Here is a 12,929-nt window from a genome sequence, read left to right as displayed (position 1 = left end):
TCCACATAAAAAACAAAATCAGGGCGCCTGGGTGGCTCAGTTGGTCACATACCCAACTTTGGCTCAGATCATGATCTTGTGGTTTGTGAGTTCCGGCCCTGCATTGGGCTCTGACAGTTCAGAGCTTGGAACCTGCTTCGGATTCTGTGTCTCCTTCTCTCTCTGCCTCTCTCTTGCTCATGCTCTGTTTCTCTCTGTCTCTCAAAAAATAAATGTTATAAAAAATAAAATTTAATTTAAAAATCAAATAATAAAAAAAATATTCTGGGTTGTATTATATTTAAAACAATGATAATAAAATATATGCATTCTTCTCATGTTATCCATAAAACAAATTAGCACTTTTCAGGAAGGTGTTTTAAAATTTCTAGGAGTCTCAATGAGTATGTTAACTTGAACTAGGTATATTCGAATAGAGTCATTAAGTGATTCATTTCTATTTTTATACATATCCTATTAAAATTTGTTACTTGTTATCACACTTAGGTATAGAAAGGAAAGATTAACCTATTCATAATATGGCTTTTATAAGATAATTTAGGACCTTTTGACGAATATCAGTTTTTAGGCTAAGACACAGTGATACCCTCATGGGTTATTGACATTTGTAAAGCTCTTTTCCCCTCCACTAGTTGGCCCTAGATTGACATGTAGCTAGTTGAGATTTCTTCTATCTTCTGCTTTGTGGTTAGCTGGGGCCTTTCCTGTACTGTAATCTTGGACAGGGCTGAAGTCTTCAAAGGGAAAGCTAACAAAGTATTATGTCCTAAACCAATTAAAATATATTGTTTGCTTAAAAAAGGATAGCTACATGAGATTTACGAGGTTTTTTCTTTGGGCTCTTGGGTCTTTCTGCTGAATTCTAATTTACCTGTAGGTTCACAGTAGTCTGAATACGTAAAGTTGTTAGGAATTAAATCATAAAGGGTAGGTAAAATGTTACTATATACTTCGTAACAGGAAACTATTAATATTATACTTATTTTAGCCAGTCTGAAAATGTTAACTATGGTAGCCATCAAATCCCTTTTAAGTACCTGCACTGGCTGTCAATGTCGTTTTTTGCTCAATTCTGAAACGAATTTCCTTTACCACTTCCTCAGCTGATGTCCCAAAAACAATTGCATTTTGGAGTACTTGAGGATTATTTTGTTCTTCAGAGTTTGCAGGGAAAGGACTTCCTTTGGGGTGCAAATCAGGAGGACTATCATCAAAAAGCAGTGGAGAGATGGACTGCTCATGCTCACTCACGTTATTCACTTCTTCAGGTTTACCTAAATTATAAAGAGGAACGGTAATTATCTTCATTTTAAGAAGTACATACTTCATAAATGAGGTTTCAGTACACTCTTTTTAAAGACAAAACAAATCTAGTTTAGGTTTTTTTTTAAGTTTTGTTCATAAGAACCAAGATCAGAAATGCTATTTATATTTGTAACTATTTAACAAAGAAAATATGGATTCTGAGTTTTTCTTAAAAGGAATATTATCTATTTCCATGGTATACATTTTAAGAAGAAATATCCTATGTAAAATTCACTAATTTGTGTCCCATAACTAAATTAATTAAAACCTAGAATTGGGCCTTGAGTCACATTACTTCTTTTAGAAAAAAAAGAAAAGAAAGCTTTTTTCCTTTACTTATTAAATTAGAACTTAGGAATGAGGAAAAACGCATTAGCAATCAAGAACAATTATGCTGAGAAATAAGGTTTTTTTAGAGAGAAAAAACCTTCAATTTTCTTCATGGAAGAAACATTTCAGATGTTAAAATCCTCTCAATTTTCTTCTTTCAAATGCTGATTTTAATTTTGACTTGTTTACTGAGTAAGTACCATTTTTACCAAGGGCACATTTGAAATAAATAGTAATTACTTTTGGAAGTTATGCTTCTTTAATATACAAATTCTTAAGGTCTGATCAGATTAACTCGGGTCCAAGTTTAAGGGAAAGAAGCCTTTATTATTATCAGTAGGCTATAACCTTGAAAGTAAAAATACTAATCTAGTTATTGCCTCATTTTATTTACATTTTTCACAATTGGACTGTAAAATATACTTAAATTTATGTCAATACCAAAAAATGTCCTCATGAACAAATCCATTAAAGACCACTTTCTGGGCTTAATGGAAAAGAAATGTAGTTTAAATGTATTTATAAAAATTAAGATTAACAACAGAGATTTCCTATCTCATTTCATAATTTCATTATACATAAATGTTTTCCATATTATGATAAATGCAGAAGCAAAAATTATATTTCTAGTTTCAAGACACATGTAAATGGATATTACTTAAAAAGCAAACAACTAGGACTTTTAAGGAAGGTTTTTAAAAGATGGTATAAACAATATGACAATCACAAGATTAGTTTCAAATTTTAAGGCATCTAATTTGAATTAAGTTACAGAGTCTGCTTGGGGTTCCTTGCGTCTCTCTCTGTCCCTGTCCTTCCCTCCCTCCCTCCCTCTCTCTCTCTCTAAGTAGGTAAATTAACTTAAAAAAACTTTAAAATAAATAGATAAATAAAATGTTGAACATTTCAGAAGGCATTATGACTGTGACACAGTTGAAATGGTCTCCTTTTCCCCATCTGTATGGTAAAGTCAAGGTAAAGAGAGCTGCAGAAAAACTGCAAACCGGTTCATAAGCCCCTTCTACAGAGTTCCTTACACCATGCTTTGTACCTCATGAGTCCATCACATACTCTTAGGTGGGTCACTGATAGGAATAGGAAGCACAGAATAGGAAGAAGCAAAGCACACTGCCTTTAGGTTCATGGTTAGAGCAACTGCTGAATGGCAGTTTCCTATTATTCAGTCTGTCTAGTTCTCTGTTAGGCCTGCCTCTACAACGAATGCTACAATAGCTTCTTATTAGCTTTTTGAAAAAGAAAATCTTTATAATCCCTTAACTGAAATGATCTGAGTACAAAACTAAGATTTCTTATAATCTGAAACACTAGGATTGAAGCATCCCATTTGAATGGCAAACACTAGAAGTATATGGTATTTCAGTTTCTTATATTGCCTCACACTCACCATCCAGATTTATATGGCAGAATAAACAAAGCAATAATAATTATTGAGGCACCTGGGTAGCTCAGTCGGTTAAGCATCCAACTCTTTTTTTTTCTTTTTAAATATTTTTATTTATTTCTAGGAGAGAGAGACAGTGTGAGCAGGGGAGGGTCAGAGAGAGAGGGAGACACAGACTCTGAAACAGGCTCCAGGCTCTGAGCTGGCAGTCAGCACAGAGCCCGACGCGGGGCTCGAAGCCATGAACCGCGAGATCATGACCTAAGCGAAAGTCGGACGCTTAACCGACTAAGCCACCCAGGCGCCCCAGCATCCAACTCTTGATTTCGGCTCAGATCATGATCTCAGGGTTCTTGAGATCAAGTTCTGCGTTGGGCTCTGCAACTGATAGTGTGGAGCCTACTTGGGATTCTCTCTCCCCGCTCTCTCTCGGTCCCCCCTACCCTGAACTTGTGCATATGTGCACACATGCATGTTCTCTCTCAAAATAAACACTTTCCATGGCTTCAACTTACTATTGACAGATTCCCATGGCATAAAGTGAAATCAGATATACTGAAAAGTCAGCCCACGGGGATTTATATATGAGGGGAAAAAAGTTAAAACTATTTAAATTGCTTTAAAATATGAAATACAAAAAGAGTAAAGTACATAAATAACTATATTAAAAATTCACATGCTCAAAGTGAGTCTGAATGTAGTATAATAAATAGAAAGCACATTAGTAGAGAATGAAAACATTTACCTTAGTCCCAATGTAATTTTTAAAAATATATTGTGAAAATAATTGTTACAGGAGACCCCCAGGGAGATGCTCTGATACAACCATTGAATGGTTCCCCTACCTTCTCTTGTGAAAAGGAAGGAAATAAACTAAGATATAAAGCAAAATGACATCAGGCTTTGTGTGCCGCTTCCCTCAAACAATAAAGTTATACTACAGAAAATCTTTTGCTCTAAGCCTGTGTGTCCAGGAATTATGCTTACTTATTGTTTAATGTTTCTATTAAAGACAGAGACCTATTCCTTAGAGCTCTAATTAAGGTAGTGAAGCTGTGATCTGATGTCTAGATTCAACTTGCTCCAAGATGTGAGCGCTAAACAATATGAGATCATTTTATGCCATCGAAGATCCACTATCTTTGCCTCAGGAAAAGTTACGAACAGGTTTCTCTACCACTGCCTGTTCCCCCCTGAAGAAGTGCAAAGGAAATAAGAATCGTGGTATGTGAGCAAACTCTCTGTTTCTACCTTATGATCCAGGTGAACTTTGCTCAGGGGTCCAGGACAGCTAAGATATCTGAAGTAATCAGGGCTGGGTAGACATCTACATCTGTGTTGTGTGTGTGGTGTGGCTGACCAGTAGGTGAGTATTCCTGTGTGTGTGAGTGAAGCCACTCCCAGGCTGGTGCTCTCCTCCTGTGCCTGGTGACTGCCCAGTGGCATCTCCAGCTGCCCTTCACTCCCACCTGCTGCCAAAGTCCCTGTGCTAATGGGATTACGAATATATAAAGTGGAAAAAAATTTTTTTCGTAAACTTTGTTTAAGTCTGTGTATGTTAAACATGAGGTCCTGCCTCTGTGGCTATGTTTGAAAAAATGAAGTTTTATTAGAATAAAAAAAAAAGGGTTGAAAGCGGTACCTGTAATATCTACATGTTTCTTGACATTATCTTGGATAGGTAACAAAGAGACCATTTGAAAAAACCCTGAGGGTCATGAAACTTCTATTTCATTGTATACAAATGAATCAAAATAAGGTCTAAACCAAAGAAGAGAGTTGGGAGTCATGACTTTGTGGCAAGATTGAAAACAGTCATAATCACTGTATAACCAGATTATAGATAACCTGCAAAACGAAAGGGAAAAAACTCACCCAATGTTTTGATATGTTTCAGGCTAATTTTTAAAAAATCTATTATCTATTCACAACTACAACAAAAAATAGCCTCTTCAGATTCAATACAACCCAACCTTTTCTTGAAAAGAACGGCTATAAAATTACTTTGTTTAGGGACTCTGCATAGTCTTTTTTTAAAAATATAATTTATTGTCAAATTGGCTAACATACAGTGTGTACAGTTTCCTCTTGGTTTTGGGGGTAGATTCCCCTGATTCATTGCTTACGTACAACACCCAGTGCTCATCGTAACAAACGCCCTCCTCAATGCCTATCACCCATTTCCCCTTCTCCCCCGCCACCCCCATCAACCTGCAGTTTGTTCTCTGTATTTAAGAGTCTTCTGTGGCTTGCCTTCCTCCCTCTCTGTTTGTAACTATTTTTTTCCTCTTCCCTCCTCTCATGGTCTTCTGTTAAGTTTTTAAAGTTCCACACATAAGTGACAACATAATAATACCCTAGGAATAATACGATAATACCCTACAAAACGATCAACAAAACTAAAGGCAAATGACTGAAATGGGAAAAGATATTTGCAAATGACATACTGGATAAAGGGGTAGTATCCAAAAATCTATAAAGAACTTACCACACTCAAACACCTGAAAAACAAATAATCCAATGAAGAAATGGGGAGAAGACATCAATAGACACTTTTCCAAAGAAGAGCTCCAGATGGTGTACAGACACATGAAAATTTACTCAATGTCACTCATCATCAGGGAAATACAAATCAAAACCGCAATGAGATACCACCTTACACTGGTCAGAGTAGCTAAAATAAGCAGCTCAGGAAACAACAGACGGTGGTGAGGATGTGGAAAAATGGGAACCCTCTTGTACTGCTGGTGGGAATGCAAGCTAGTGCACATCCTTAAACTCAAGAAATTTAACAATCTCATTTGGTTTAAAAGTGACATTCTACAAATTTAACTTAGAAATGCCACTGGAACATTTTAAGTTTCTGATTTTTCATTTTTAATATTTTTTCATAATAAAGGTTTATCTAGTCCAACAATCTATGCACGCTAATATGTTAACTGGGTTAATTCAAAGGGCTTTTTGCTTGTTTTTAAGTTTGATCATTCTAATTACTTGCTTACCATTTTCTAGAGAGTTCCTGGTTTTGATGAAATACTTCCTTTTGTCCTCAGGCCAATTTTGTCTTTCCTGTAAATGCTTTGTTATATTCAAGTAGGCTTCATCAAGACTCATGGCCATAAAATTGGGATCATAATCAGCAAGTATTTCCTTAACCTTCAAAAGGAACAAAATGGTTTAAATTTTGCTGCCGTAGCAAAACCTGTCACTTGACAGCTGATAAGAAACATTAATATTCTTACTTTGAAACTATAGCAAAAATCCTACAATCAATAGCTCATAGATTTAGGGAATAAATAATTTATTGCTAGGGCAAGTTTGTTCAAATTCTCTTTTGTATTAAAATAGAACATGAAGGCAGAGGACCATGAAACGGCTTCATTTAATACAATTTCTATTTAGCTATATTTATCTAGATATAATAAGTCATTCAAGTAAATCTCAGACATCCTTTTGCTAGGCACAGAAAGAATGGTTAAGTAACAGAATTTTAAGGAACTGGTCAAAAGTAGGATTGGGAATGATAGGATCCTGCTCCCTCTCACCTTTTATGATGGTTTTTGTTCATTTTATTTATTTATTATGTTTATTAAGTTTATTTATTTATTTTGAAAGAGACAAGAGAGAGTGAGCAAGGAAGGGGCAGACAGAGAGGGAGAGAGAGAGAATCCCAAGCAGGCTCCACACTGTCAGTACAGAGCCTGATGTAGGGCTTAAACTCAGGAACCATGAGATCATGACCTGAGGCAAGATCTAGAGTCAGACACTTAGAGGACTGATCCACTCAAGTGTCCCAATGGTTTCTGTTCCTTTTAGAAAGGAATAATATTGGGGCACCTGAGTGGCTCAGTGGGCTAAGCGTCTGACTCTTGATCTCGGCTCAGGTCATGATCTCAGGGTTCGTGAGATAGGGCCCCACGTCGAGCTCTGGAATGACAGACCAGAGACTGCTTGGGTTTTCTCTCTCTCTCTCTCTCTCTCTCTCTCTGCCTCTACCCCTCCCCCACTTGTCCTCTTGAGCATGTATGCTCTCTCTCTCAAAATAAACATTTAAAAAATAATAAAAAAGAATAATCTTACATCAAAGTACTATGATGCTTTAGAAAATGGTTCTATTTTAATTAATTATAATATGTACATAAAACTCCACTCAAAACATACATTAACATATGTATCCATTCAGAAAACAAAACTCAATTATTACGATTTGGAATGAGAAAGAGGGCAACTCTATGGTAGAAATCTGTAACTATATTAAATTATGGGGAAAAGTCTGGAGCTGCATCTTGAGATAAAAGAAAGGAAGAGATCAGAATTTCCATATGATTCCAGAAATGAGTCTTATATAAGTTTTATTACATGAAACTATGAATTTTTTCTTTTTTTTTTTTTTAAATGTTTTATTTATTTCTAGAGAGAGAGAGACAGCGTGAGCAGGGGAGGGTCAGAGAGAGAGGGAGTCATAGACTCTGAAACAGGCTCCAGGCTCTGAGCTGGCAGTCAGCACAGAGCCCGACGCTGGGCTCTAACCCACGAACCGCGAGATCATGACCTAAGTGAAAGTCGGACGCTTAACCGACTAAGCCACCCAGGCGCCCCAAAACTATGAATTTTTTCAACCCCTGAGGTATTAGATGAAATCAGAGGAAGGAGCTGCCAAAATAATATACAGATTTGAAAAAAGTATTTATTGAATTATGTTATACTTCCATCTAGTATTTAAAATCTGTCTGCTATATCATGAGAAGTTTTGAAGTTTTATAAAAAGAAAGCTTTTTAGCTTAATTTAATTACGAACAGCTGCGTCAAACGTAATTTTAGAAAATGGTGATATAAAACTTGGCCATGCTCTACTCAGAGTACCTTAATTAGCTTTGTTCTTGTAGAAGAAACCAGTTTTATAATGCACTCAAATGGAATCTTTCTAGTGAAAATGAAACTCTGGAAAGTCTGTGGTTGGCAGCCAGCTACGATTATTCTGAATGAGAAGTGCTCCCTGGGGACACAGAGTACTCACTAACTTCCTTTCCATAGGATACTGCTTCAAGAACAAAAATAGACACGTTCCAGTAAAATTCAAGCACTCTGCCTTCCAGAACAGTTAAAGCTGTTCCATTCTTTTGGATAAAATAAAAATGGCTTTTCCTTCAACTGTGAAACCAAGCCACACATATTAACATACTTATAGTCACTGAATTCTGCTATTAGTTCATTTACACACAAGAACTCACTTGTTATCTGCAAAAAAAAAAAAAACAACCTAGCTAGATCCTGCTAAAATTTGAAAGATTTCTCCAATTTATGTAAGTAACTAGACTGAAGGAAACCAAAAACAATTTAGCTCTCATAATCATATCCTCAGAAGTTTTAATGAGTTAAATAAAGTAGGATACAAAAAATCCGTTCTTACAAGGTCTTTAGTGGATTTTCAAACTTAATGAAAATAAATATTCATTATTTATTTATATAAATAATGAATATTTATTTATATAAATATAAATGAATACTATACCCATATAATATTTACGGGTAGCATTTTCACCCATTTTCATTAGGAATACAGTAAAAGACACAAGCAGTGACCACCTGTGAATGCGCTTCCCCCTTCACCACCACCTTTTCAGAGCGAGACAAAAAGCACTTGCTGCCATAGACTGTTTTTGAAAGGATGAGAAAAGATTTGCTTTTTTTATTTGGGGTAGAGCATCATTTTAATCTGGGGGGGTTAATTTCTAGAGTACATGGGGTGGAATACAAATAAGAGGAACAAATCTAAAGATTATTTACATGACTAGCTCATAGTTTCTTATGGGTTTCAATTCAGACTGTAGTCTTTAGCACTTCACTGAACTATGATAGTCTAAAAGTGTTTGACATAGTATTCTAAAATTTTAATTTAAGACTTAAGTTTTAGCACTACCATGAGAGTCCAGTTATCAAAAATAGAGAAAAATAGCAGCTTGTCCTATATGACAGTTTAGGCAATTTTACTGAATAATTAAATCTTTATATTTCAGAGATCCTTTTCAAATCAAGAATATTCCCTTTTTTCTTCCATTATGAGTCTCTTGGACATTAAATGCTCATAAGTATCACTAGATATGGGGCACGGAAAACAGTTAATCAAAATAAAGGAATTTTGTTACTGTTTAAAAACATTTGATACAAAAATTTATTCACAAAAGAGGGTGAAATTAATGACTTGAGTAGATTATGCAAATTATAAATATCAGGTGATTCTAGAAAAATATATATTGTACGTTAAGGAAAAAAAGCAGCTGAAGTTAATGTAGGTTGAATCTAAAGCAATCCAAAATTTTCTGGGGAAATAAGAGTTTCTAAACAGAAGAAAAACTACATGGAGAAGCAAAGATCTGGGAAATAGAAGGGTGTACACTGTATACCCAACTCAGTTTTCAATATATGAGCTGGACAAGTGATAGGAGGTAAGACTTAAAGGAATAAATTAAGAACAAATTCTGATGTGCTAAGGCATCTGGACTTGACTCTATAAGTGACAAGAAATCAGACAAAGGCTGTAATAGGAGTTCATCAGACTTACCTCTCTACTCACGGCTTGGTATTTGTCAAAGTTTGGGGGCACTATAGTGAGTTGTGGGCAAAGCCTTTTAGCAATAAATCCTGGCATAGCTGCCCGAACACCAAACCTCCTTGCATGGTAATTTGAGGTAGTCTGAAAGCAAACAGATCTCATAGGAAAAAATATATAAACCTAAATGAACACTTGATCTATATGTTCATATGAAACATTTTGCTGAAGTGTATTTTCAAGTCAAGGACATTTCTTTTATAGGCCACTGACTCAAATCATGCATTGACTTTATCCTATCATAGTATTATGATACCATGACCCTCTCTCTCACTGCTGTCTCCATATTTATAATGTGATACCAGGAAATAAACAAGACTAATAAAAAGGTTCTCTTATATTTCCCATAACTAAACTTCATTTGTTCTTTTATTTATTTTTTTTTAAAGTGCCATGAAGCTGGATGACTTTATTTATTTGGAGAGAGTGGGCACGCAAGCGAGTGCACAGCAGGGGAGGGATAGGGAGAGAAAGACAGAGAAAGACAGAGAAAGACAGAGAATCCCAAGCAGGCCCCATGTTGTCAGCACAGAGCCCAGTGTGGAGCTCAGTGCAGGGCTCCACGTGGGGCTCGATCTCATGAACAAAGAAATCATGACCTGAGCTGAAATCAAGAACTGAATGCTTAACTGACTGAGCCCCCCCAAAGGCCCCTAAACTTTACTAGTTCTAATGCATACCTAATATAGTATACAGCAAAGTTTGGATGATAGTGGCCTATGCTATATGAAAGTAATAGTTATAAAATAATGTTATAGTACAAATATATGTTACATGAAAGTAACAGAATAGTATAATAGTATAGATTTGGAATTTGCTATACTTGGGGTTTTGGAAATTTTTCATTTACAAACAAAATCAAAAGTTCTAATATATGGTCAACCAAATTATATGCCAGAAATATAAGTGAATAAAACCTAAAGGAACTTTGAAAATTATGTTTTATTATTTAAGGCTTGAATATCCTTTTTGGTGAAACATTTATGGTGAAAAAATTATGAAACTCAGAAGGAGAACATTATTTTTAAATCTTGTTGATGATGACACCACAGTACCATTTCCCCAAAAAAATTTTCTCACAAGTGACATCTTTGAAATCTCAAGTGAAAATTCAGAGAAGTGCAAAACAGAATCTATCATACGAAGGGATTACTTCAGAATAATATCAAGTTGCCATTTATGGTTTTCAAATGGCATTTAAAAAAAAACCTTGACAGTGCTCCAAACTATGCTATTCTTTGGTCAGTATTCTGGAACAGAAACTGCAGATAGCATTAGAAAGACAAATCAATGTGTTAAATATAAATAAGCCTAATGGAATTGATATGAAAGCTAGATCTGTAGTAAAGCTGAAACAAAATTTATAATACACTTTCCTTTACCTTTCAGGATCGTGGTAGGTAGACTGCATGTAAATCACAGCCACAGTATTTTGCAGTTTCTCCTATCTAAGGGTGGGTTCTAGTTTCTCATGCCAAGTGACTAGCATTGAGACTTGTTTTCACCAAAAATATGTCAAAGAGTGACATTATGTGAGTCTTAAAGCTTAGGCATTATGAAGTCTGAAACTATAGCCTTTGCTTTTTGGGGGAGCCGGCAATTGTGTAAAGATCTTGGGTTAAACTGCTAGATGATGAGGTACCATGTGGAGAAAGGAAAGCTCAGTGGCTAGAAGCCATTCCAGCCACCTTGGCAGAATGTTACGGAATGTTACTTGATGGAATGGCATGTTACTGAGGCCATTTTGGATCCTCCAGCCCCTGCTAAATAGCTCTAGACAATCCCACGTAGAGTAGAGTTATCCCCATTGTTCTCTCCTCAAATTAGAGAACCATGAACAAATAAATTGTGTCCACTAAGTACTTGAAGGGGGTTGTTATGCAGCAATAAATAACTGCTATGGCTAAGTTCTAACTCTGAATCCTAACTCAGAACATTTCCAGGATCCATCAAATTCACCAAAAAAGAATTCTAACTAAACAGACTGGAATAATCAAACATGTGCCATCACCAACATTAATTTCCAAATATACTTTTCTGAGTTTAAAAGAACAACAGCAATTATACTTCAAATCTCATTAGAAGTAAATCTATTAGCTGAGCACACAAAAGCAGTAATCTTTGTTTAACTATGGCAAATAAGCATTTTGAATTGGGAAATAATAACCAATTTTTAGGAGGATAGAATTTATAGGAAAGAAAATATTTTGCAGATCTAGCAATGGATTTAGCTTTAACATGGCTACGGTATGTGTGCGTGTATGTATATATACACACACATAAATAACTTCACTTAAATAGATTATTATATATGGCCTTAATAAAAAATAAATGCATTTTTTTCAAATATAAGCTGATGATTTATAGGAAAAAGGGAGTAGTCTTTCAATAACCACTGTTTTGGAACTTGGATTGTTAGTTGTCTGCATACTTATGGGAGCAGAGATAATGAGCAAACAGATCAAATAGTTTTATAATAAAATAGTAACTCAGTAGGAAGGAGGTTTATAGCCATCTAAGGCATTTGAAGAAGTTAGAAACAGGGTAGATAGAACTCTCCTTGTTTCTCATGTAAATATATTTTTTATACCAAAATCCATCTACTCCAGGTGCCATTTCTAATTCCTCACACAGTTTTACCCACAAGTAGCAATCCTAGTCATCTTTACCTCTATGGTTAGGGTGACAATAAGTAAGAGCTCATGGCAATCACAAAAGTTAAGAGTCTAAGCCATGGGAAAAACTAATTACAGTACTGTTTTAACGAAGTATATTACTCTAGAACTAAGGTTGGGAAACATTTTCTGTAAAGATCTGGATAGTAATTACTTTAAGCTTTGCAGATCATATGGTCTCTGTTGCAGCTACTCAACTCTGCTCTTTTATTATTATTATTATTAGTAGTAGTAGTAGTAGTAGTAGTAGTATTGTTATTATTACTTTAATCTGAGAGAGAGAGAGAAAGCATGCGCACACAAGCAGGGAAGAGGGGCAGAGGAAGAGAGAATCTTAAGCAGGCTTCATGCTCAGTGTGGAGCCTGATGTGGGGCTCCATCTCACAACTGTGACATAATGACCTGAGCCGAAATTAAGAGTTGGCCACTCCACTGACTAAGACACCCAGGTGCTCCTCAATTCTGCTCTTTTAATGAAACAACAAATGAATGGGGCATGACTGAGTTCCAATAAAATTTTATTTACAAAAAAAAAAAAAGGGACTAGATTTGGCCTACGTTGTTTGCAAACCTGCTGTAGAATAACATTTCCTTTTCTTTCTTCTCC

General features: G+C 35.5%; 1 protein-coding gene across 4 annotated transcripts in view; it reads right to left on the bottom strand.

Moving 5' to 3' along the window:
* Positions 1 to 12,929, bottom strand: part of POLK (DNA polymerase kappa) — a 73,959-nt gene that overhangs the window by 20,801 nt on the left and 40,229 nt on the right. For 3 of the 4 annotated variants that reach the window (XM_039245547.1, XM_039245549.1, XM_039245548.1), the window contains 3 exons: positions 9,600 to 9,731; positions 6,040 to 6,193; positions 1,038 to 1,274 (listed from right to left, as the gene is read on the bottom strand). In XM_039245547.1, coding sequence (XP_039101478.1) covers positions 1,038 to 1,274; positions 6,040 to 6,193; positions 9,600 to 9,731 — 523 coding nt within the window. Of the gene's footprint in view, positions 1 to 1,037; positions 1,275 to 6,039; positions 6,194 to 9,599; positions 9,748 to 12,929 lie in introns of all 4 variants that reach the window. The other variant, XM_039245550.1, reaches the window with a different exon arrangement.

This window comes from Hyaena hyaena, unplaced genomic scaffold (genome assembly GCF_003009895.1).
Source record: "Hyaena hyaena isolate Hyena2069 unplaced genomic scaffold, ASM300989v1 scaffold_260, whole genome shotgun sequence".
In the NCBI taxonomy this organism is placed as follows: Eukaryota; Metazoa; Chordata; class Mammalia; order Carnivora; family Hyaenidae; genus Hyaena; species Hyaena hyaena.
The sequence above is the reverse complement of the archived record's forward strand: the minus strand, read 5'-3'. Positions and strand labels throughout refer to the sequence as shown.